General features: G+C 36.9%; 1 protein-coding gene across 3 annotated transcripts in view; it reads right to left on the minus strand.

Moving 5' to 3' along the window:
* Nucleotides 1-23,886, minus strand: part of disp1 (dispatched homolog 1 (Drosophila)) — a 54,747-nt gene that overhangs the window by 12,508 nt on the left and 18,353 nt on the right. Inside the window, exons 1-3 of one of the 3 annotated variants that reach the window (XM_036582241.1) lie at nucleotides 16,157-16,361; nucleotides 13,729-14,315; nucleotides 902-931 (exon numbers count right to left, since the gene is read on the minus strand). In XM_036582241.1, coding sequence (XP_036438134.1) covers nucleotides 902-931; nucleotides 13,729-14,315 — 617 coding nt within the window. In that variant the 5' untranslated portion in view covers nucleotides 16,157-16,361. Of the gene's footprint in view, nucleotides 1-901; nucleotides 932-13,728; nucleotides 14,316-16,102; nucleotides 16,362-23,886 lie in introns of those variants that run through there. The other 2 variants (XM_036582243.1, XM_036582242.1) reach the window with 2 other exon arrangements.

A 23,886-nucleotide genomic window follows, 5' to 3' on the forward strand; every position in this document is an offset into this window, starting at 1 on the left:
ACAATTAAATGTTTTATGTAATTTAAAAAGGGTTCTTTGCAACATAAAAGGGTTCTTCTGATTGATGGAATGTGCTGTAGATAGCTCTATACGGAACTTTTTTGAAAAGCGTTCTATATAGCACCAAAAAGGGTTCTTCTATTGTAACAAGCTTGGCATCATAACAATAGAAAAACGCTTTTTGGTGCTATAGAGAACCCTTTTCAAAAAGGACCATCAACAGCATATTCTCATTCAATCTAAAGAACCCTTTTATGATGCAAAGAACCCTTTAATCAAGAAAAGGAATCTTTGAATGTTCATGGTTCTATATAAAAACAAATGTCTTTGCTAAAGAACCCTTGAAAAACCATCTTTTTTTTTTTTTTAGAGTGTAGTGTGTTTCTGTGTACATCATGACGTGCACAACATCTAGCTCTGGCATGTTGGTAAAGGCATAAGGATTAGCTACTTAATTGTCAGGAAATACCAATAATATAAAAAATGACATGCAGTGTCACTAATGCAGAACTCCACTGGCGCTTTCATGCATCTCAGCCAACAAAGGAAGCATTGAATATACTCTGTGTTTGTGTAGTTACATAGGGTATGTCTCAGGTATTTTACATTATATACTTCCAAAATGCAAACTATAAGTGCTAACAGAACCCCCATGTGGAGAAACTTTAGCCTGTTAAACATGAGTGACTGAGTTCATTCATAAATGTGACCCTGATTTTGCTGCTGTTACTGAATGCTATTTATCCACTGTTTGTGTTACTGCAGTTTTTATAAACTTCCTTCCATTAAAATAATCTAAAAAAATTAAATAAATAAATAAATAACAAAAATGTTTAAGAAATTAAAACAGAATTTAGAAAAAATAATTTATACTACATACAGTGGGGGAAAAAAATCTTACCTTTTGGGGAACCGAAAAGGTCTTGCAGGGCTGTAAGACAAACAAGTAAAAAGATTAGGTTTTGGATGTATAACAGCAGCCAGTCAAACCAGCACTGCCCTCAGCCTCTGTCTAGAGAAACTAAAATACTTATGTAAAAAATTTGTACTTGAAGGCCACTAAAAATCAGCACAAATGTCAGGGGTTATGTCAAATGTCAAGGTTTCAATATCTATAAATAAAAACAAATAAATTCTACAGTTTTGATTAGTTTGAATGTTAGTGAAAATTCAGACAAAATAAAAAAAGGTAGCCTTAGCCAACTGGCCAGTCTTGTTAACGATCTTGGTCAACCTGAGAGTAACATATTGTTTGATTTCACCTCACATCTATAATACCGCAGAGGATATACATTGTATACGATGTTTTAGATGTTTTATGTCAGACCTCATGCAGCACCCTTTTTTAATATATGACATTCTTTATTACATTCATGAGTATGTGTGTGAGCAAGTGAGTTACGCATGTATTTTTAAGTAGCAAGTGTCAAGTATCGAGGTAAATAGGAACTTGCACAATGGATATGTTTTCAGTCTCCTGCTACTGGCTTGTTCAGCCATCGAGGTGAGCAGCGGTTCTCACTTAAATCACTGCGTTTTTCACGTCATCTTCTTCGCAGATACCACACTGGTGTCAGAGGTGGGATGCACCCCTAGCTGTCTGGAGGAGAATGGCACTTCTACAAATCCAAAGGCCAAATGGCGGAGAGGACCTAGCCGGGTTGAAGACTGAAGAAGAGGCAGCTTGGCAAGGAAAGGTGGTGAAGGCAGCATGAGGAGGCTCGTCAGCAGTACCCTGCTGGCGGACAGCAAAAAAAGACAATGGCTGCCCACAAGGACCTGCTGGCAGGGCAGTGTGGCAGCCTGGCAACATTTACTGGTGGCGTGGTTGGTCAAGGCCAAACATCAGAGCTCCAGTGTACACAAGCAGCCAACCTCACTGGCATCCACAGCACAGTGGGCAATGGAGGAGGCAGAGAGCAGCCGAGGGGGCGCTACTGGCTGTCGCTGCCATCACAGTAGTGTGAAGAGTGACTCCATGAGCCGTGAGCAAGTCCTCAAGCTGAGGAAGAGAACGGAAGAGGCCCTCCTGTGTCATCCAACCAGAAACACAAGCTCCAAAAGTTTGCTAACTGCCACTGGGACTGGAACTGTCTTCTATTGTCAGATGAAAAGAAAATTGAGCTCTTTGGCAATACACCTGTCAAAGGTTTGGCATAAAAAGTAAGATGACTACACAGCGAAGAACCTGATGCCCACTGTTGAGCATGGTGGAGGGTCTGTGATTTTGTGGGGCTGTTTTTCCTCCAAAGGCCCTGTGAACCTTGTTAGGGTACATGGCATCATAGACTCCATGAAATACCAGCACATTTTAAATCAAAATTTAAAAATGGGTCATAACTGGATCTTCTAGCAGGACAGTGATCCAAAACATACTGAACATAACCAAGTTTCTGCCATGGCCATCTCAGTCCCCTGATCTAAACCCCATAGAAAACCTGTAGGGTGAGCTAAACAAGAGTGCACAAGAGAGGACCTAGGGCCCTGGACAATCTCGAGAGTTTCTGTAAAAAGGAATGGTCTTATTACACTATGGACTCTCATATGGGCCATGCACAGTAATCACAGCCACACAGTGTTGAGGGGTGGTTTAGGATTTTGAATAAACAATGATGGTATATGGCATGCGTCGGTTCTGATTAATCAAGTGTGTTTAGAGTTCACAGCTGGCTAACCTAATAAACTACAAAGCTTTAAAAAAAAGTTATTGAACGGTTCTTCAAAAAGCATTCTTCTGTTGTTACAAGCGTGACACAAACAATAGCAGAACGCTTTTGGTGCTATGTTGAACCCTTTTTAAAAAGGTTCTATATAGAACTATCCATAGCACATTCTCTATCTGTCAAAAGAACCCTTTAATCCTGCAAAATGTTCTTTGAGTGTTCATGGTTCTATAGAACCATTTTCTTTATTAAAGAACCCTTGAAGAGCTTTGGTTTTTTTAAGAGTGTAGCTGACAACATGGATAAGAACAGGTTTACATGAGACATGTAAGGTCCAACTAATATCTCCAACTAATGAAATGTATTAATGTGTTCATACTGAAGGTCACAGCTGAAAAGATTACAGCTAAACAGCTGAAACAAAAATAAAATACAAAACCAATGTGCTGTCGTTATTTTATCATCTTCTATATCATAATTTCAATAAGCTTGCAATAATGTAGGCCTATGCAAGTGTCATCATTTTATCATGTTCAATATTGTGTTTGTTGATCGAAAGAACATTATATTGAGAAAGTGGACTAATTACTTTTTGAGAAATCTTAACATTAGTGCTGGCATAAAAAAGTCTGGGAACCCCTGCATTAATCCACTAAGTAATGTTGTAAAGGACACCATCAGAATTTTTGATCAGCTGTTGTATGTTAGCCTGGACTTCTCATCAGTATCCACTCAGAGCCACAGAAGTCTCCAAATCACTTGGTGCAGGACTTGAGCTTTAGAGAATCAGATATACCATTTAGGATACAAACAGATCTAGACAGATAGCAAGAAGAAAGCAATGCTAATTTGCCTTTATATGAGTAGAAAATATTTGAATGCCTATTAGCAGCCATGTAGTTGTCTACTTTCAGACACAAATGAAACAAAAATACAAACGAAATAAAAATACACATATATGTGAGTACATATATGCTCATTGCTACTTTAACAACCAATCACCTCTCAAATATTCCAAAATGATGCGAGCAATGAGGCCACAGGGCCAAGAGATGCCTGTAATTTTCTTCCTTCCCGTCTTTAAAGGGAATCTGTGGAATGCTATAATTAGCCGTTGCCATGGTATTGGGAGGCACAGATGAATAAAAGGCATTCGCAGGAATTTTGCACCACAGGGTAACTTCTGAGGAGGCCATAAATCCCTTTTAAAGTTCAGTGGACATGTTAATACAACAACCAGATGTTGTAACAATTCTGTCTTTGAAGCATCTGTATATTCTACACAAGGTGAGCCCCATAAGGAGTGTTAAAGAGATTTGGCCCAATCAAGAGAAAAAGTATGCAGTCAACAATTAACTTTTTAGAAAACCCAAGCTGCCCTGATTCTAACCCATAACAAATAACAAGAACCAGATTTTCTTTACTGGCTGATTTAGAGTTGCTGGATGGAAATATATAATTTGATTTATCACTCATCTGTGTTCCCACATGCTTACTCTGTATAAGCTTTGAATTCAGACCTCATAAGGAACAAGATTCAAAACAAACTAACTTCAAATAGTGAGACATGATTCATTCATACGAAACCAGCTGATTTTCTAAAATCATCAAAAGGTGCATCAATTTGGTTAGACATGCGTGCGACTTGTTTTGAATTATATACTTTCCCCATACTGAAAAATGTGACCACTGCTATTTTGACTATGCTACAATAGTCTGTAACATGTGCTTATTTTTTCTTCTTTAGCATTATTCAGCTAAACTAGTGCAATATGTTTCACTAACCAAAATAATATGGCAATTTAAACATTATCATATGAAAATATTTTCTTATTAGGCTACCTAATGCACATGATAGGTGCATTTGGCAGTCTCTCTTTTAACTGTACCTTTTACCTTCAGTCCATAGGTTATAGAAAATAGTTAGAAGTGAGGTCCAAATGATTTTTGTCATTACATCATGAAATCTGCAATTTCAATAAGGGTGTGGACACTTCGTTTAACCATGCTTGCAATGCTTTTTTCTTAAATCTTTTTTCTTGAGCAGTTTTAAAGCAATATGTGTGCTATCAACATGGTTTATTCCTCTAATATCCAAAGTATTCTTCAAAAACAGTGACAAAAAGACTACAGTACATGTCTGCAACTAACTTTAGCTTTTAAATGTTGAAATCAGTCAATGACATAGTCATGTGAATATATTATCTACCACACAACTGATTTAGATTTCTAATCTTACTACAAGAAGTGGCATGCACAAGCACAAATGTTTTTATTAATAAATGCACTTGTGCATAGGGGTCTAGAGGCCACTTGACATCTCCAAATTCCTTGGCATGTGATATGGATTCCAGGCACGCTGGCTTGATTACAACACTCTAGTCAATAGTTACAAGCTGTCCCAGAGATGTGTTTATTACCTATTGGCCCTCCCATCCCAAGCAACAACAAGCGTGAAGCCAAGAATTTTGTGCTCTGAATTCTGCACTCTGGATTTCTCTGTCCTTATGCATATTCAAGTGCCCAGAGTATGAAACCAGACATAAATGAACTATAATACATACAGAGAGATAAGCAAACACAGAGACACATCCAGACACCTTAGGAAATGTATTATCAATAACACTTTTCAAGCAAAAGTTCCTATATTGTAAGGAGCACAGCAAGACAGAAATAAGAAATAAAAGAGCAAAACTACTGAAAGCAGTTGTTATTTATAGGTGGCAAAACTGAAGAAATTCAGATGTTTTTTTCCACAGAATAGGAATACTCATGATTGACACACCAATTACCTAATAATATATATATAAATATATATACATACATACATACATACATACATACATACACATACATATACACACACACATACAGTGGTGTGAAAAAGTGTTTGCCCCCTTCCTGATTTCTTGTTCTTTTGCATGTTTGTCGCACTTAAATGTTTCAGATCACCAAACAAATTTAAATATTAGACAAAGATAAAAAAGAAAGGGAAAGGGAAAAAGAAATCCAAACCTACAGGGGCCTGTTTGAAAAAGTGATTGCTGATTGCCGAAACATTTAAGTGTGACAAATATGCAAAAGAATAAGAAATCAGGAAAGGGGCAAACACTTTTTCACACCACTGTGTGTGTATATATATCCAGTAGTTTGTCTACCCCACTCCCCCCTGGGCAAGCTTAAATATCAGAATCGGAAACAAACATTATTAGCACTCTACAGAAATAGGAAACAACTTGTTGAGGTACCTTTTGTGTAGCCCAGCGCAAGTTAAAAACAGAATAGTTACAGCCTGTAACTCATCTTGGCCAGAGACATGTAATTACACATCAATTCTTGCTGGAAATATTTCAGGGGCTTACCTTCAGTAACACTAAACATGCATGGTTTTAAAAGGGTGGTAGTGGTGGCCACCCCAAAATTTCTGCCATGTTATTGGCTTCCACCTCCCTGTGGGGCGGGTGTTTGTGCCTTTCAGAGGAGAGTTGTTTTGCTATTGACGTTCAGTGGAACAACTGTCCAACCTCACTTCTATAATGTTTTCCCTACTATGACGATGTCTGCCAAGTTGAATTTGAAAGTGTGAAAACAGTCCTTAAGATTGAGCTGAAAAGCTACTTGTACACACACCCCCTGAAATGAGTATGCTCTAAATTTTTGCTTAACCCCCTTTATAGGGCTGTCAGGATCATGAAATTTTAGCTGTTGTTTCAGAGTCATGTAAATAATTGTGATTAACAATTAAATTGTCTTTTCTTGTTCATTATTTGCCACAAGTAAAATACAAGCCTAAATCTGCCAGTTTGGCTGATTAGCTACATAGCTAACAGATGCACAAACATTACTCAGCACTGATCTATTAAATATTTCAACATAAAAGGATAAACAGGCAAACTGAAATTTAAAACAGTCAAATAAAAGGATTATAAAAGGTAATTTAATAAATAAATAAATAAAAACAGTAATAGAATTAAGATAAAATAAAATGAAATAAAATAAGATTAGTGGAAGGAAAAAGTAAATAAAAATAATTTTAAAATGATAAAATTAAATAAAAAAGGAACAGAGAAAAATTTAACTAAACTAAAACAGATACAGGCTATCTGAAGGTGGTTAGAGACCAAAAGTTTAAAATGATTGAGCGAGTTTTAGAGACTCTTGTAGTAAATTCCATCTCACTGGTGCACTGTAGCTAAAAGCAAAATTTCCCAGTTCAGTAAAACTCTAGGCACCTGACAGGTGACTCAGTATGGCCATTTTGAATTTGATGCCAACAACATGTTCCAAAAAAGTTGGACGGGGCAAAAAAGACTGAAAGTTGTGTAATGCTTATAATAATAAAAAAACCTGGTGGTTGATTGGCAACAGGTCAATAACATGATTGGGCATAAAAAGCACCCCAGAGAGGCTTAGTCTTTCAGAAGTTAAGATGAAGAGGGGTTCACCACTCGATCAGCACGATCAAATAGTGCAACAACTCAAGAATAATCTTTCTCACATAAAATAACAAAGAACTTTTGCTTTTCATCATCGACGGTACATAAAAACATTAAAAGATTTACAAAATCGGAGAAATCTCTGTATGCAAGGGACAAGGCCAAAAACCAGTATTTGGCGGCCATGATCTTTGGGCCCTCAGACAGCACTGCATTAAAAACAGACATGATTCTATAGTGGACATCACTGCATGGGCTCAGAAGTACTTCTGAAAAACACTTGTCTGTGAAAACCGTTTGTCACTGCATCCACAAATGTAAGGTAAAACTACAACTTTTAAACAGGATCCAGAAATGCTGCCACCTTCTCTAGGCCTGAGCTCATTTAAAATGGACTGAGGGGAAGTGGAAAATTGTCCTGTGGTCTGACAATTATTTTTGGAAATCATGGACACTGTGTCTTCCGGTCTAAAGACCACTCAGCTTGTTATCAGTGCACAGTTCAAAAGCCAGTATTCATGATGGTACAGGGAAGCATTAGTGCGTATGGCATGGGTGACGTGCACATCTGTGAAGGCGCCAATAATGCTGAATGATATATACACGTTTTAGCAACATATGCTGCCATCCAGACGACGTCTTTTTCAGGGAAAGCCTTGCTTATTTCAGCAAGGCAACGTCAAACCACATTCGGCATGTATTACAGCAGCATGGCTCTGTTTTAGTCCAGGTGCTAAATTGGCCTGCCTGCAGTCCAGCCCTGTCACCAGTGAAAACATTTGCCGCATTATGAAATGGAAAATACGACAAATGAACCCCCGAACTGTTGAGCAGCTGAAATTCTATATCAGAAAAGAATGGGAAAACATTTCACTTTGAAAACAACAGCAATTGTTCTCTTCAGTTCCCAAACGCTTACAGAGTTGATGAAACAAAGTGGTAAACATGCCCCCGTTCCAACTTTTTTGGAACGTGTTGTTGGCATCAAATTCAAAATGGCCATCTATTACGATAAAACTTCAGTTTCAACATTTAATATGTTGTCTTTGTACTATTTTCCTTTAAAAATATGGGTTACATGATTTGCATATCATAGCGTTCTATTTTTATTTACATTCTGCACAGCGTCCCAACTTTTTTGAAAATGGGTTGTAAAAAACAAGAAATTCATCTTACTTTTTAATGCATTTGTGCTTATTTGCATTTATTGTATAGATATATTATGTTTTTTATAAGCACAAGCATACTATACCAAGATAATTGACTTTAAATAAATGTGCTCACACCCTCAAGACTTCTGCGCTTTATTGTGCGTTATTGCATCAACTTGGAACTGACATTCTCAAATGAGGACAGAATGAGCTGCTGTGGTATCAGTTCCACAACATCAGCTATGGCACCTATCCTGGTTAATTCATCTTATAAGAGAAGCTGATATAAAAATATACAGTGTAGTATCTCACATATTTTGAAACACATCACACTCTCACTTCTCAGCCTGTTTAGTTTAGCTGAGATTATTTTATATAAAATTAATTTTACATTGGACATTATACATATGAAAGTCACATGTTGCTGTGTTTGCAAGTTATTCACTCAAGAGAGAAATGTTAGCAATTGCAATGATGTTTTTGTATTTTGTAGGTTATAATGTGTTCTGTATGCCGTAATGACGTAACCAAATAGGAATGGACCACACTATTCAGGTTAGAGGGCTAAACTGAAGTGATGCAGATGCACTCTTATCTTGCTTTTACACAATTAGGTTGGCTTTGATCTTCAGTGGGCATGTTCTTGGCATGTGACTCTCACTCAGTCACAGCACAACACTATATGATGTGTTGGCATAGATTATCATCAGAGCATTCTGCTGCCTAATCATGCCTGTGACGTTAATTTGATTGCAAGCCACTTTTGTGTTACAAATTTGTACATTTTCCACTACTGATGTACGTGTCTTGACAGCGACAACAGAATATCTCTCACCATGTGTGCAAGTGGGTTCAGGCAAACTTTTACGGTGTGGAATCCAAAGCTTCGAAGTTCACTCTTGAATCCAAAAAGCATGGAATTAGAGAACTAAAAATTTGAGATTGCAACATGTAGTCAGTAGCAGTGGAAATTTCCCCTCTTTTAAACCCACACAGATAAAATAAGTAGCATCTGCATATATGTAAATATACCACTGCTATATCAATAAGAAAAAGGCACAATAAAGGTTACTGGGCAAGACTAGTGTTACTTTCACTTACTGTTATGAATGGTTTTAGAATGTTTTTTTTTTTTTACTTCATCAGATCATGTAAAATTTTTACATGAGGTGATGAAGTAAAATTTTATAATAATGAAAATGTCTCAATGTTTTTTTTCCTAATGTCTGTGCAGGTAAGAGAGCCAAAAAGAATGTCTCTGTAAAGTAGGACATGATATACAGAAGACAGTAGGAATTCTTAACAGAATAGCTTGGTATGCCACATCATTACAGCATTACAGCTGATGTTACTCTCAAATAAATAGCAAACTTCTAGTACTATATTTGGTTTGAAAAGTAAGGTTGATAATTACAATCCATAACTAATCCTATTTTTTTGTACAGGCACAGCAGAAGGACAACAAAATTTTGTCAGTTTGTTCAGCCGAGGTACAGCGTGGGAACAGCAAAAGAGTAACACTCTTTAGACTCTGAATTAGGGTTGCACAATATGGACACAAAATGCCATGTATTTTTTTGGGATATTGTGATGAGTTGTGATAAATTATGATTAAAATATACCATTTCAGTGCGTCTTTGAGTGGATGTGCAGCATATATAGATCCTGAAAATTAAGGGTTTGCTTTTCTGAGTTATTAAACCAAAATACTTTCCAATAACCTCTACCTAAAAACCATTTTGCAAGTTTATTTAACAGTAGATAACAGTAATGATATTTTTCTGCATTTTAAATCACATTTTTCCACTGTTCCTTGAAGTATCAGTTTAACTTCTCTTTTAAGCAAATACGCTATACATCCAAAAGCACGTACACTCACCTTCTAATTAGTAAATTTGGCTACTTTAGTACAAACTTGACAAACTGTTTTTATCTGTACGTTTTTTAGACATTATTATTAAGTGCACACACAGCTTGAATAGGCTACCCAGAAAAGTAATGGGTTGCTCTAGAGCAGATGCACATGAGCCTTAAATCATCATGCCCAATGCGAAGCATCAGGTACAGGAGTGTAAACCAGCATTTGGCCAAGGACTACTTACAAAACAAGATTTATCAATATATTGCATCAATATATCAATAAAATATAATAAGACACATTGCTACATGTAGAGATATCACAACCACAATACTAGTATTTTGTCCATACAATGCAGCCCCACTTTAAGCTATGCCTATGTGCTTCTGTGCAATTAAAAAGTAAAACAATCAATTACTGGTATTGGCACCAACCAAAGCAAATTGTTTGCATTACTGGCCTAGATGCTTGCAGTAATGTGCAAAACTCTCAGACCATTCTTCTAATTTCTTATTTTTCAGATAAAAGGGTCATTACGTACAAGTTAGGGGAGGGTAATATGGCAAAGGTTTAAGTTTTATACATGTCACTATACTTTTTTTTTTAAATGTGTGAACATATTCTTAAAAATATGTACAAAAACTATAAATACAATTACTTGTATCCAACATTTTACATAGTGGGCAGCACAAAATCCAACTAAACAGGACTAATTATGCTCTCTTTGTAATCAAACATGCAGTTGGTCAGCGTTTAAGTCTTGACGATATCCATAATACACTGAGAAAAGCATATTGTGACATACTGTGATAATTTATCACAATAATGTAGCCTTGGGGAGATAAATGATATTATCGAATATCATGATAATTTCAACCAGTGACGATATTACATAAATTATCATTTTATTTTTTTATCATGTACCCTTGCCATGTCTTTCTTCTTTTTTTTGTCATTCTTTGTATTTAACCACTGACTTTGTACAAGCATTCTAATCTATGGTAGGTTAAAATTTTAGACCTAAGCTATAACAGAAAAGACGGCACTAAGTATAGACCATGCAAACATAACTAATTAACTACAAATATGTGTTTTAAAAACGACACTTGAAAAGATTAGAATGTAGCGTTTCAGTTTGGCAAAGAACGCTGTGTATATGCAAATGTAACACTCCGCTACATGTGACCTTCTCCTTGATGGTGAAAAATGGATGAGCTTGTACAGAAGAAGGGTGTTACTGCACCCGTTTGGTAATATTTTGGTTTCCAACCAGACGAACACGGAGAACCATTAGATGTTAGCAGTGTTATATGCCGTCTATGCAGAAAACTGATCATCACCAAAGGCAGCAATACAGACTTTGAATCCACAGTACGAGCTGCCAAGCCGTAAGTACTTAACCCATTAACCACCAGGTGTTTTTTTTAGCATTACACAACTTTACCAGCCTTTTGTTGCCCCGTCCCAACTTTTTTGGAACATGTTGTTGGCATCAAATTCAAAATGGGCATATATTTTTCAAAAAACAATAAAATTTCTCAGTTTCAACATTTAATGTGTTGTCTTTGTACTATTTTTTTAATGAAATATAGGGTTCAAATGATTTGCACATTATTGCATTTTGTTTTTATTTACATTTTGCACAGTGTCCCAACTTTTTTGAAATGGGGTTGTACATACTAAAGCTTATTATTCACTAACTACAAGGATTTCAATGCAAACTGATTAAGCTATTCTTAGGTTATAAAAGTGTGTAGTAAAGCTTTGCACCCACTGTTAGGCCATGGGCATTTAAGGGGCTAAACAAAACTTGTGTATAACTCACAAGCACCTAATCCAATTTTCTCTCAATAACAATTCTCTTAGAATTTCTCTTAATTAACAGACCAAAACAGCCATCCAGATTTTAATTTAACTGAGTGAGATAGGAAGGGGAAGTAGGATTCAGATTAAACTTCAGCTGTGTGTGAGGTCAAAATCGCAAACATAGCAGTTGCTGCCCTTGACAATTTGAAAAGACTTTCTCAAACTGACACCCTGAAACTAAGAGCACAAAGGTCCTTTTCAGGCTGCTTGGCTGGTCAGGGCTTGCAGCTGTCACAGACAGCTCTGTATGTTTGCTTGACACCTCCCCTTACCATGGGATGAGGAAAGTGAAGATTAAAAAAAAAAAAAAAGAAAAAAAGATGATTTTAAATTTACTGCAAACTGTTACAAACGTCATGGTCCTTTATTGCTGCACATGAACTGCTTCTTTCATGACTGTTCAGTCACTCTGAATGTTGTCAATCATAGCAGGAAGGCTTGCAAGTACAACATGAACAAACTTGTGCTACTGTCATACCAGTCAGTAGTACAAGAGGTTTTTATTCCATTGAATATCAACAACATATTCAAACGGATACAGTCCTTTTTCTACATGTTCGATAAAAAAATCTGCACCCAGATTGGCTAAGGTGAAGAAATAAAAAAGTTCACTGCTCCCCTTTCTTTCACTATGCAGTGAATGAACATATTTTATTTTTAACTGTCTTACATTAAGATCAAGAAGACGAGATGAAAATCTTGCTCTGATCTTAACTTGGGCCTGGCTGCAAAGACTTGGTCTTTACTCTGACTGAATTTTGTTCAGGCTCAGTTTAGTCTTGATCTGGTCTCAAATCATCTCAACTACAACACTCACAAGTGTATGTCAAGTCAAGTCAAGTCAAATTTATTTGTATAGCGCTTTTTACAACTGATGTCACAAAGCAGCTTCACAGAAATCCATTAAAGACAAAGTTTTAACATGTCTCTCTAACTTTGGAAAATGTCCATAAATAACATTCTAATCAAAATAAATTAAATCACAATGCATTCTATTAACAGTCACCTTCTAGGCCATTATGGGTGTTCCCTTTCCTCATCCTGATTGATAAGAGGCCTGTTTCCATGCATATGGGCATGTGCACCCATGCAAAATATAATAGAGAGAAACTGGTTCAAAGGATCACAGAGAGGGAGGGAGAGAGAGTAAGAGAGAACAATGTGTACTATGATGCTCTATTTAATGCTCAGGTTAATCAGGCTAAATAAAAGTCCTACGATAGAGGATCACATGCATTAGGAGCGCGTTCAACATGTGTAATGCTTCTTTGTTATTAAAAATAACAGCTGGACTATCACACAATAAGGATTTTTGTCAGTCTCTCAGGTGATAAATGATGATACAACTGAGGGACAATAAAAAGCAGCTCCTTAAAGACTGTTTAGTATGTGTTTTTGTGTGAGTGGCGCTTTCCCTCTAACAGTGTCCAAGTGCATTGCACCACTGATTAGGGGAGGGGGTGCAGATGTAATGGATGAGTCCTAAACAGGGAAGTAGTTGAAAAGTGTGAGGTCCAGTTGAATACTTCACTCTTCATGTTGCCTTTTTTATGTTGCTTTATCGGGTAAACTGAGTAATCCATCAATATGACACACAGTAGCAAAATAAACGTATAAATGAGTGTGTGAATGAAGCTCTGTTTCTTGATGTAAGAAACTAAAATAGGCATTATCATCATTTACATTGCCAGCTTGTAACTGTCAATCAATCTAATTAATAAATATGTTCACACAGCGATGCAAAGATCTGTTACCTTAATGTAGCCATGTTGGGTGGATTCTGGAAGTGCTCCTGCCAGCGGTGGTGATGTCTGCAAAAAGTGGGGGCGCCCTGCATGCAGCAGGAGCCCAAAGAACCCATGTGAAGAGACCTTGAGGGCAAAGGCCCCTGGTAAAGGCTGCCTTCCTGTTGGGTCCCACTGCAGCAAACAGACTCATGGAAAGGACAGTGGACACAGCAAGGGGGTGGGATTGAGCTGGGCAACAGCTTGGTAAGTCTCTGAGAGTCAGTAAGATGTGACAAAGGTGCTGACGAGGAGGATGACATGGAGGAAGAATGTGGTTGGATGGAGCCATTCTGCTTGGTGCCACTGTTTTGGCTTGGTAGTGAAGGCTCTTTGGGCTGGCGAGGCCCTGTGTTAGATAGTGTTGGACCCTGCTCCACCTCCTCATTTGTGTCTAGAGCAGCAGCAGCAGCAGCAGAGCTGGGAAAGTTGACACTGGACATGAGAATACTGGAAGCCGTGGTACTTGGTGGATCTCCGCCACTGCTGAGTGGCAGCTCATCACTGGAAGTCTCATTCAGAGCCATGCTCTGTCCACTGTTGCTTGTACCACTCATCTAAATAGGAAGATGACATGAGAAAACACTTAGCCATGCATGATGTGGTTCTACTCATATACATATAGGATGATTTTTACATTTCATAACACCTTTGAAACAGTTAAAAATGACTGACGTAAGTAATGTCACCTATGGTAAATATTACATGGTTATTCTAAGCAGTAAGTACAGGCTGATTAAAAACAAGCAAACAGATTTAAGTAAATATGTAGTTAGACGACAAAAATGCCAATCTCTTGCTTACTGAAATATCATTCAACTCTGAAACATTTCCACAAGGTTTTTTTTTTTTTTTTGCAAAACCGTACTAAAGCACGGGATTATGACTCTGTCCAAAATAAGTTCCAGGTTTATGAAAGATTTCATTTGATAAACAGGTAAGCAGGTTTGCCCTACTGACCACCCTGCGTATGCGTGGTAAACCTGGTATCCAAAATACTTTCTTGCACAAACAAATCTGGTTGTTTTAACAAGAACCGCATTAAAAGGTACTTTTTGAAAAGAGTAATTCAAGGAACAGTGAAACTGTTCTGCAATGTTCCGCTGAATATGACCAAGGTCTTCAAAGCTCATGAAGCCAAAAGCCTTGAATGGCAGCCGTTGAAGCATTATTAAGACAACCTAAACAGCATGCAAGCAAGCTCATCCACACCAACATTTATCCTGGCTAATTAAGAAGTTACACAGGCTACAGATGTGACATATTATATTATGAAACTGACTAAAACCTACTTAAAATCAACAATGTTGACAGAAAAACCTAGACAGAAAAACCTGAAGCACATTACTACTATCCATGCCATTCAAGGGAAATATACAAACAGAAACACTCCAGAGAGCACAGTTCAGAAACATTCTTAATCCTACTTAATACATTCTGCAGCTTCAGATCAACAGATTATTAATGAATGTGAACAGATAAACACTGAAACTCCCAGACAATTAATCTTTATTTTGAATTCTATTATATTAAAAAGACAAGAACAGGATAGCCATCTTTTTGACAGGAGTCAAAACCATACCCCTTTAGTTAAAACCAGACAGCAATTTTGTAAACCTGGGCAAGATGCAAAATTCCTCTCATGGCAAAAAATTTATTAGCTTTGGGGCGGAAAAGGCAACTCAAAGTCGCCAATTTTATTTCTTATTATGTACACAAAACCACATCCATCTTCTTAAGCAGGGCTATCATATCCCTGTCATTGGGGCACTCAAAGTAAAATTCCTCTGGGTCAGGAACCGACGTGCACATTAACCATAATACGATAAAACGGAACTTCGTGCACTCAGCATATACGCATATTTTTATGAACATCTGCAACTTAATTCATACAATACTCTGGTACTCAAGGTACCCATACACCCATTCACCAACATAAAAGCGAGTAAACGAGTAAACTGAAGACAGACCGCCATTCGATTGAACGCTATGTATGTTAACATTAGTCATAAATATGTGGATTCCTCTCAAATAAAGCAGCAGCCCAAAGCGGGACAAAGTATTCAAATCGCCTGCAGTCAAACACCCCCTCTCCACAAGTCGTACTGTTTACTTTCCAGAAGTCGAAAAACAAGCGCCACAAACATCTCCCTAATGCAGCAACTCTACCAATACTGTTCTATCACTTGGTAGTTTTCCTAGCATTCATGACTCCTGTTCGATTCCTAAATTGACAGATGTTTAAACCGTTTGTCCACGTCATTGGAACAACAACAACGAACATGATTATGATTCAAGCCGCTTCATAAATCGCCGCAAAGATCCATTTTGCCGAGAAACGGACCTTTTCGCCTGCGCTGAAATTCCTTTTCCACTTCCTGTTTGTGTGTATACCCACCGCTTAAACTAAAAGCTCCACATCCGCAACAGTCGAACAAATGAAAGAATTTGCGCGCTGATCATTCCCGAATGACAAGCGAAAGGAGTCTGCCTCTACCAGTATCACTGCAAGCAGCTTAGATCACGTAGGTCCAACGAAAGAAACGCGAGAAATACATTCTCTACTGCAGTTTGATTGGATGACAACAGCAGCTCTATTTCCGTGGTGGTCAGACAGTTCTAACTTCCGTTTATGTTTTAGAGCGACTAGTTGTCTCCAGAAGGTTAATCCAGCAGCAGGAGGGATTTTAAAAGTCAATGTCTAACAACAATTTAGCATGCAATTATAATGTAAACATGTATGTATGCGTGGTTGTGCTGATGTGTTTCTAATTTTTTTCTTTTAGACACCTCCTTATCCACAAACCCGAAACTCAGACGATATAATTCTAATATCTTTAAGATGTTCTCTGAATAAAAATAAAGTGTACACATTATTATTGACGCCTAAGGAATTGAATGTATGTTTATTTGCAGTGTACGAAAATCACTTTTTTAATTTGAGTTTGGTTACTGGGGACAGCACATTAGGTAATTCGGGACAGAATATTTTGAGATAGCGGTAACGATTTATTTAATAATAATACAGAAAGTAGTTATTTTATGTATGTCAGTGTGGTCACACTGCATTTCCAAACCTCTCTTCATGGCAGCCCACTGTTATTTACTGGCCGATCAACACTTTTCATTAAATCAGGTGTGCTGATGAAATTAAAGAAATGTATATGATGGCTGGGGGCCTGAAGGAGAAATCTGGAATCAATATTTGTTCTTCTAACAGGCTCACAATATCTCAACTACTGTTTTTTAAAATAAGAAACCGTTGTTAATTGTTGCTGCATTAATGTTTGTTTACATTTATTCAATCGACGTAAGGTTTTCATAGTGGTCATTTCATTGTGCTCAGAATAAGTGGTTTTAAAAAATTGCCAATGAGTTGAAGACTTTTGCACAGTACTGAATATAACAACAGCAACAAAGTTTTGTAATGAAAAACAATGATTGAAAACACAGCAGTGAGTAGCAAGAAGACTCCAGAATACAGCTTTTCTGCAAAACACAATGCCCAAAGTACTTTATGAATGTGAAAATATTATATAACTATATTACTACCACAGACTATGATAGGAAAGGACCATTCAATAGATATGCAAAAAGGAACCAAAGAATGTTAAGCATATCTTGTTTACTTGCTACTAAATTCTAAAGTTCACTTGCTTCAAACTAAATTTTTTGAATAACTTTGAAAAAGATTGTCTATCCAGTAACTTTATCTCATTCTGAGAGGCTTATAGGTATGCAGAGATTACAACTGCTTGCTACGTACATTTAGCTTATTTTATAGTTGTTCGTTTCACATTGTGCACCAGTTTAATCAGTCCAGAGGCGCACATAGCTGCAGGAGGAGAAATACTGAGAGCTGCAGTGATTTTAGCAAAAGACTGTGTTTCAGGCCAAAGGTATATATAGGTTCGTCAGTCCTCTCTGTTTTATTGTGCAGTTTACTTCATACGGTGTGTGTAACTCTGTCAACAGCATGTCCAAACCTGAGACTAACTGAAACACAACGTAACACTGAAAACACCATATTAATGACTTGCCGACTACTTTTTCGGATGAACATTTAATAATCATTTAGGGACTGTACACACCAACTGATCCAGTTTAGAAAGCGGATTGTTTGCTAATCTCCCATTATACAAGTCAATGACACAATAGCACAGGGCCTTTGTTGTCATATTTTGCACTTCATAATGTGCCACACATTTCAAAGGGACAGATCTAGACTGCAGGCAAGCCAGGGTAGTACTCATACCCCTCTCAATACGCAGCCATGCTGCTGTTACATCTGCCAAATGTAGCTTGGCATTACATGGATATAAGCAGAGATGTCCCCGAAAAAGAAATAACACTAATACTTCCATACCATGACAGACCCTAGGTTCTGGGATTGAACTTTATGCTACTAACAATTTAGATGATCCTTATTTCTTTTAATATGAAAATGTAAAGTTCAATCCTAAATACAGGGCAAAAAGCCCCCTTTAGCATCTTGTCCAAAAATATTATTTACTAAGATTTCAATTAAAAAGTCACAAAACTTGTTCACTGCAGTTTCACTGGCTAGACATCATTAGCCTTACATTCTAAAGCAATTTTTAGGTAACATTTTAAGCCATCTTGATGGAGATGAATTTGTATGCAAGTTTTATAATTAGAAGAATTACATCCACACCTAATGTGTTGTCATGAGATGTAATCATTAATATTAAGTCCATGATTGGATTATCATGTCAATTGTTACATACAACCCACCAACACAGTCATGTGCCTTCTGCAGCAAGCCAATAGGGTTGAGTAAAGATGCCCTCTCTGTAACAACAAGAGGCTGTCTGGGCTTCTGGGCTGCACTTCAAAGCAAGCAGCCTTCACAGGAAAGACCACTGTAAGTGGATGAAGGCCCTAATCAAAGCACTGAAGGCCAAGAAATGATCACCTGGAGTTCATGAATCTGACAAGGTCAGCTAGCAATGCCCAAAGAGCATTTCAAAGCATAAGAGCCGGGGAGGAAGGGTGGTACACATTTTGCTGAAATTTGAAGGAGAGAGATTTGGTGGATGTTTCTGTTAAGCAAAATGTATTATTTACTGCAACAAAATATCCAGAGGAAGAAAAACAACAACAGCAACAACAACAACATGAATATGGAAGTTTAAAAACAAATTTTGTGACAGAGAAAGATCACTAAAGAGAAAAAAGTAGCCCATGCCTTTCTGTCCCATTAAGGATGTACACATTATTTGTATCTTTCCTCCTTTCCATTACCAGGTTAACATAACATGTTTTAAGATCAATATTTTCCTATACAAGAAAGGCAAAAAAATAGTCCTACATATGCACATCCACAAGGCTAATCTACTTCACCATTTGTATTAAATTTGTTATCTTAAAAAATACAAAGCATGAGGCCCAGTTAAACCATATACTGTTGGCAAAGGCTCTGTATTCCAGGAGAGAAAAAAAAACACAATAAGCATGGGGCATAATTATCTTTTCCAGTGTAAAATTGAACATGGGAGTTGATCCAACACAAGACAGATTACTTTGTCTGATCTCCTGATTAACAAACCTTATACAAGGCACTGCATGACAGCTTGTAAACAAAGTATCACTCCACCGACAGCCTGCAGTGTGTGTAATATTTTTGTCTGGTATCTGATAACTTGCGAAACTGTACTTTTGAGTCATGTGCTAAAAGGAACTGCCCATTCCTAAGATACCGTTGGTCAGAGCTACACCAGATATCATTCCTAAATCATTGTTGTGACACTGGTTACCATTGATACTGGCATTGCAAAAGTGCGCAATACGCAAATGTGCTTTTCAACAAACACAATGTTTTATAGTGCACGGAGAGAAACCTGACCAATCTCAGAACTTTGTGTTTTGATTAATCAAAGTATTCACATGATCCAACAAACAAAAAATTTGTCAAAAATAATTAGACAAAAAGTTCTCCAATGTTTTCAATATAATCAAAGGTATACTGCACCTGTAAAATGTAGCAATAATGGCAATATGGTATTTTGTGCAGACTTAACCAAATGTTTGTCGTAATTCTGACTGTCCATTTGGGAATAGTTTGTCTAGATAAATGTATGATTACTTTGTATTTAAATGTCGCAATAGTTTTTGCAAAACACAAATCACTTTTATCACTATTTTAATTTTTTTTGTCATGTTAATTTCTCCCTTTAGTATACCACTGCATTCACTGGAGTTTAATAATGTTTGACTCAATGTTTAAAAACAAATATAATGACCATATTTACCCTCAAGTTCCCATTAGTTAATATGCAAATATTCTGTCCTGCCCTGTGGAAGACAGCAGACAGACAGAAGCATGAATTATTTTGATTTGATTTTCGACATGTCTATTAAAAAAAAAAAAAAATAATAATAATAAAAATAATAATAATAATAATACAAAAAAACCATTGAGGAACTTCCCAAATGCTATGTTGGCTATCTAGAGTCAATCTTAGGCCTGGCTGTAGCTTAGCAAACAGTAAGGAAGCCCCGGAAATTTCAGTCTTGTTCTATCTTGTGCGGATCAGAGGTGGGGTTGGTGGTGGTGGAGGGGGAGGGTGGTAGTAAGGGAGGAGAAGCTGAGAATACATGCCAGAGGTTTGTGGAAGAGAATGTGTCTGTCCTACATTGGCCTCTAGAATTCTGGAGGGTGGATGTAAAATTTCTCCAGGTGCCTCGGACTCCACACTGTTAACAAGGTAGTGTGAAAAGAGCTGAAAAAAAATGTCTATATCAAAGACACACTGAAAAAGATGGCAACCATAAACATCAGCAGGATGTGGAAAAAAAAGTGCACAGACTGGTTTAGATACCCAAAGCAATCATTAAAAAAGTTATCAGTGCAGCATCAGATGCACTGTCCACAGTGGTACAGGTACTGTATGCAAAGATAGGCATGATTATCAGGATTTTGACTGTTACACCGTCACCGGCTATCTGCACGTCCATGAGCACACACTTCTATGCACCAGTTTTAATTTGCTCACATAACGATAAAGAGCCTTTTGAAAAAAAAGATATAAATCAACGGATTAAAAACACCACAGAATAATTTCTTTCAAAGTTATTCAAGAGTTTTATTTGAAGCATTCAATAGCTAGTAAATTTGATATCTTGCATGTTTGCTGACATGTCATTTTGTTCCACATGAGACTGTTCTGACAAATGATCAAACAGAAAAACAGTGTTTAGTGGTTGGTTATTTGCATGTAAGGTTAAATGGCTTTTTCATGTCAAAGCAGGTGGTTTTTGTCCATATTGAGCGACTAAACTCAGACATCCAAGACAGAAAGGCAGACACCCAACTTCAGTAATTTAACTAAAGTTTGTTCGGCAGCACTTTTATGGTAACCTCCCAAATATAGCATTTTTACACACTGTGCTATAACCAGCACCATATAACTGTCATAAAGCTTTGAAACATGCAAGAACTGAGAAAAAAAACTAGCCATGCAACAAGTTTGTATATTTGTCTATTTGACAATAGGGCTGCTTATGACAGAAAACAAATTGGATGGAACTACACTTAATATAGAATGATCTAGGTTAGAGGAAACCACATGGTCGGGGTCCACATGTCAGTCAAGTAGTTATAGCCCTCTTACAACAATTAAAAAATGTTATTAAAATTTACTAGTCAAAGCTGATTCACAGGATCTGCTAAACAGAGGATAATGATTAAGAGATTAGGCTACATTCATATTTAAGGTAAAAAAATCTTAAATAAAATCTTATTGCAATCAAAAGAACTTGCTGGTTCTTCTGGCGCTCAACACAAATCAAGTCCCATCTCCCTGTGCCTCTTCACTCTGCAGCCCCAGGAAACAGACAATTTTGTGTGTTTACATGTGTGTTTGGTTGAGAGGGCAAAAGGGCCAATTTTAATGAACAGATTTTCACTAACAGGACTCCAGTTGGGGATGGAGCGGCTGGCATCTTGCCTGTGTCATACTCCCTGTGGAGCACAGTGTGCCAACAACTGTTACTCATGCCAAAAAATTGGAAAATAAAATAACACAAAAAAAACCTTGACATCTTGAGCATGTTTCACTCATCACTTTTAAGTAGGCTTTTAATGCGCTGAAAATAAGGTTAATTATATGATCTGTTCACACATAAGCAACAATATTAACATACATTAAGCCCACTGTAGAAAAGTGCATTAACCTCTCAGACCATGAATGGCTAACTGCCATAAAAAAGGCACTTGTTTTCATCATAGGCCACTTTTTCATGCTCCCCCTTTTTCTTGGCAGCTTACCAAGAACGTATTGTAAAAAAGTCTTTTAATGGAACACAGTTGATGTCTAAGACCGGTGTAATTAAGGTTTTACTAGGACTTTTAAAACATTCTAAGCATTTCGCCACTGGCTAGAAACCAAAAAGCTATTCAGCATTCCATGTCAATCAAATCATTCGGCACAAATAAACATGTTGGATATATGAACAATATCTGTACAATTCAAGCCAAAATGAGTGTTCTACACCAATCTGAAATTTCTATACACTGTTAGAAATAAAGGTTCTGTGTAGGTACATTTCTCATTCATTAAGGTACAAACAATGTAAAAGTTCCCTCAAAGGTACAACAGTGGTTTTAAGGTTCAATTGTGCACCTTAAATAGGTTTTTCCAGGTGAAAAGTTGTACCTTTTCATAACCTAATGTTTTAAAACAGAAAAATAAAATAAAATAAAACTTAATAACAATAAAACTTAGAAAATATCATTTCAATGGATTATGATACAGTTATGTTCCCTTACTAAAGGAACTAAGATGTACCCTTGAGGGTACCACCCCAGTGACAAGGTACTACCTTTATTTATGAGAGTGTAGTCTAAGGCTCAGTCCACATTGCATGTGATGTGAACTGTGTTTTTTGGCGTGCTGGTAAATTACACACCAGAGATTGTACTCGCCTATGTTTTCACCCTGTGGTAAAATCCATAGGGACTTTGATAGCTGTTGAGATAGCTATGATGACCAGAAATGAACCAGTAGCTAAGCAAAAACTCGATGGTAGAATGGAGTGTCTCACTGTGCTCCCCTGATGACGTCTTCATAAAAAATAGAAAAAAATGACTAAATCTAAAAAAACAAAAGTTTGCAAGCCCAGTGTCATTCACCTTGGCAATTTTCCACCATTCAAATAATCTGATCAGCAATGGTCTTTTTCCACTGATGGATAGGGTAGAGGGCAGCTTATAAATTGCACAGCTACAGATGGGCTACAGTAATCATAAATTCAGTAATCATAAACCTACAAACTGCAATTGTACAGTTGTTCTACCAGAAAATGGGTATGAGAATTTCATGTGACACTGTCATTATGTACACACTCTGCACAATTTAATTCACAACAATCACAATAAAAAAAAAATTGTTGTGTTGTAATATTGTTAATATCACAATGGGGACATGAAGATCAAATTTTAAGCCTAAGAGTGTAGTTTTTCTAATTTACTGTGAATTTATCCAATTATGAATAATCAATTATGAATATACAAAGCTGTAAAAAGAAAGTTGTTCGAGAAATGACATGCTTTACCATCATAAACACTTTTGGCAACAAGCTTGTGTCACCCTGACTTGATAGTTGTTTAATATATTTTGTTCAGTCGTACAAATGGTGCAATACACCAATTAAAAGTTGAAGTTAGCATAACGAAAAAAAAAAAACCGTAAGCCTAATCCTTTTAAGTAATGAAGCACTGAACAACTACAGAAGTTTTGAATTGAGTATGTTGCCATAACTGCCCCCACCCCAACTTGATTTGTTAACAGGGGACTGTAGCTGCCTATTCGCCAAGCAACATTTATGGCACAATGGTTTTTTTTTTGTTTTTGTTTTTTATTTATTTATTTATTTTTTTTTATTAACTTGGCATATTTAAAAAGAATTCAATTAGTCATATAAGTGTACATATTAATACAGACAAACCAATTTTGTGAATGGGGTGAACCGTTACACCCTTAATTATTTTCCCCAGGTCCAAGTGTATAAAATCCCTTACGAATTATTGCTCTCTGTGAAAGTAAACCCAACTATCTGCCACACCATTACATAAACTACTAACCAGTTAGTATTTAGTAACAGTTA

The sequence above is a fragment of the Colossoma macropomum genome, unplaced genomic scaffold, assembly GCF_904425465.1.
Source record: "Colossoma macropomum unplaced genomic scaffold, Colossoma_macropomum, whole genome shotgun sequence".
NCBI lineage: Eukaryota > Metazoa > Chordata > Actinopteri > Characiformes > Serrasalmidae > Colossoma > Colossoma macropomum.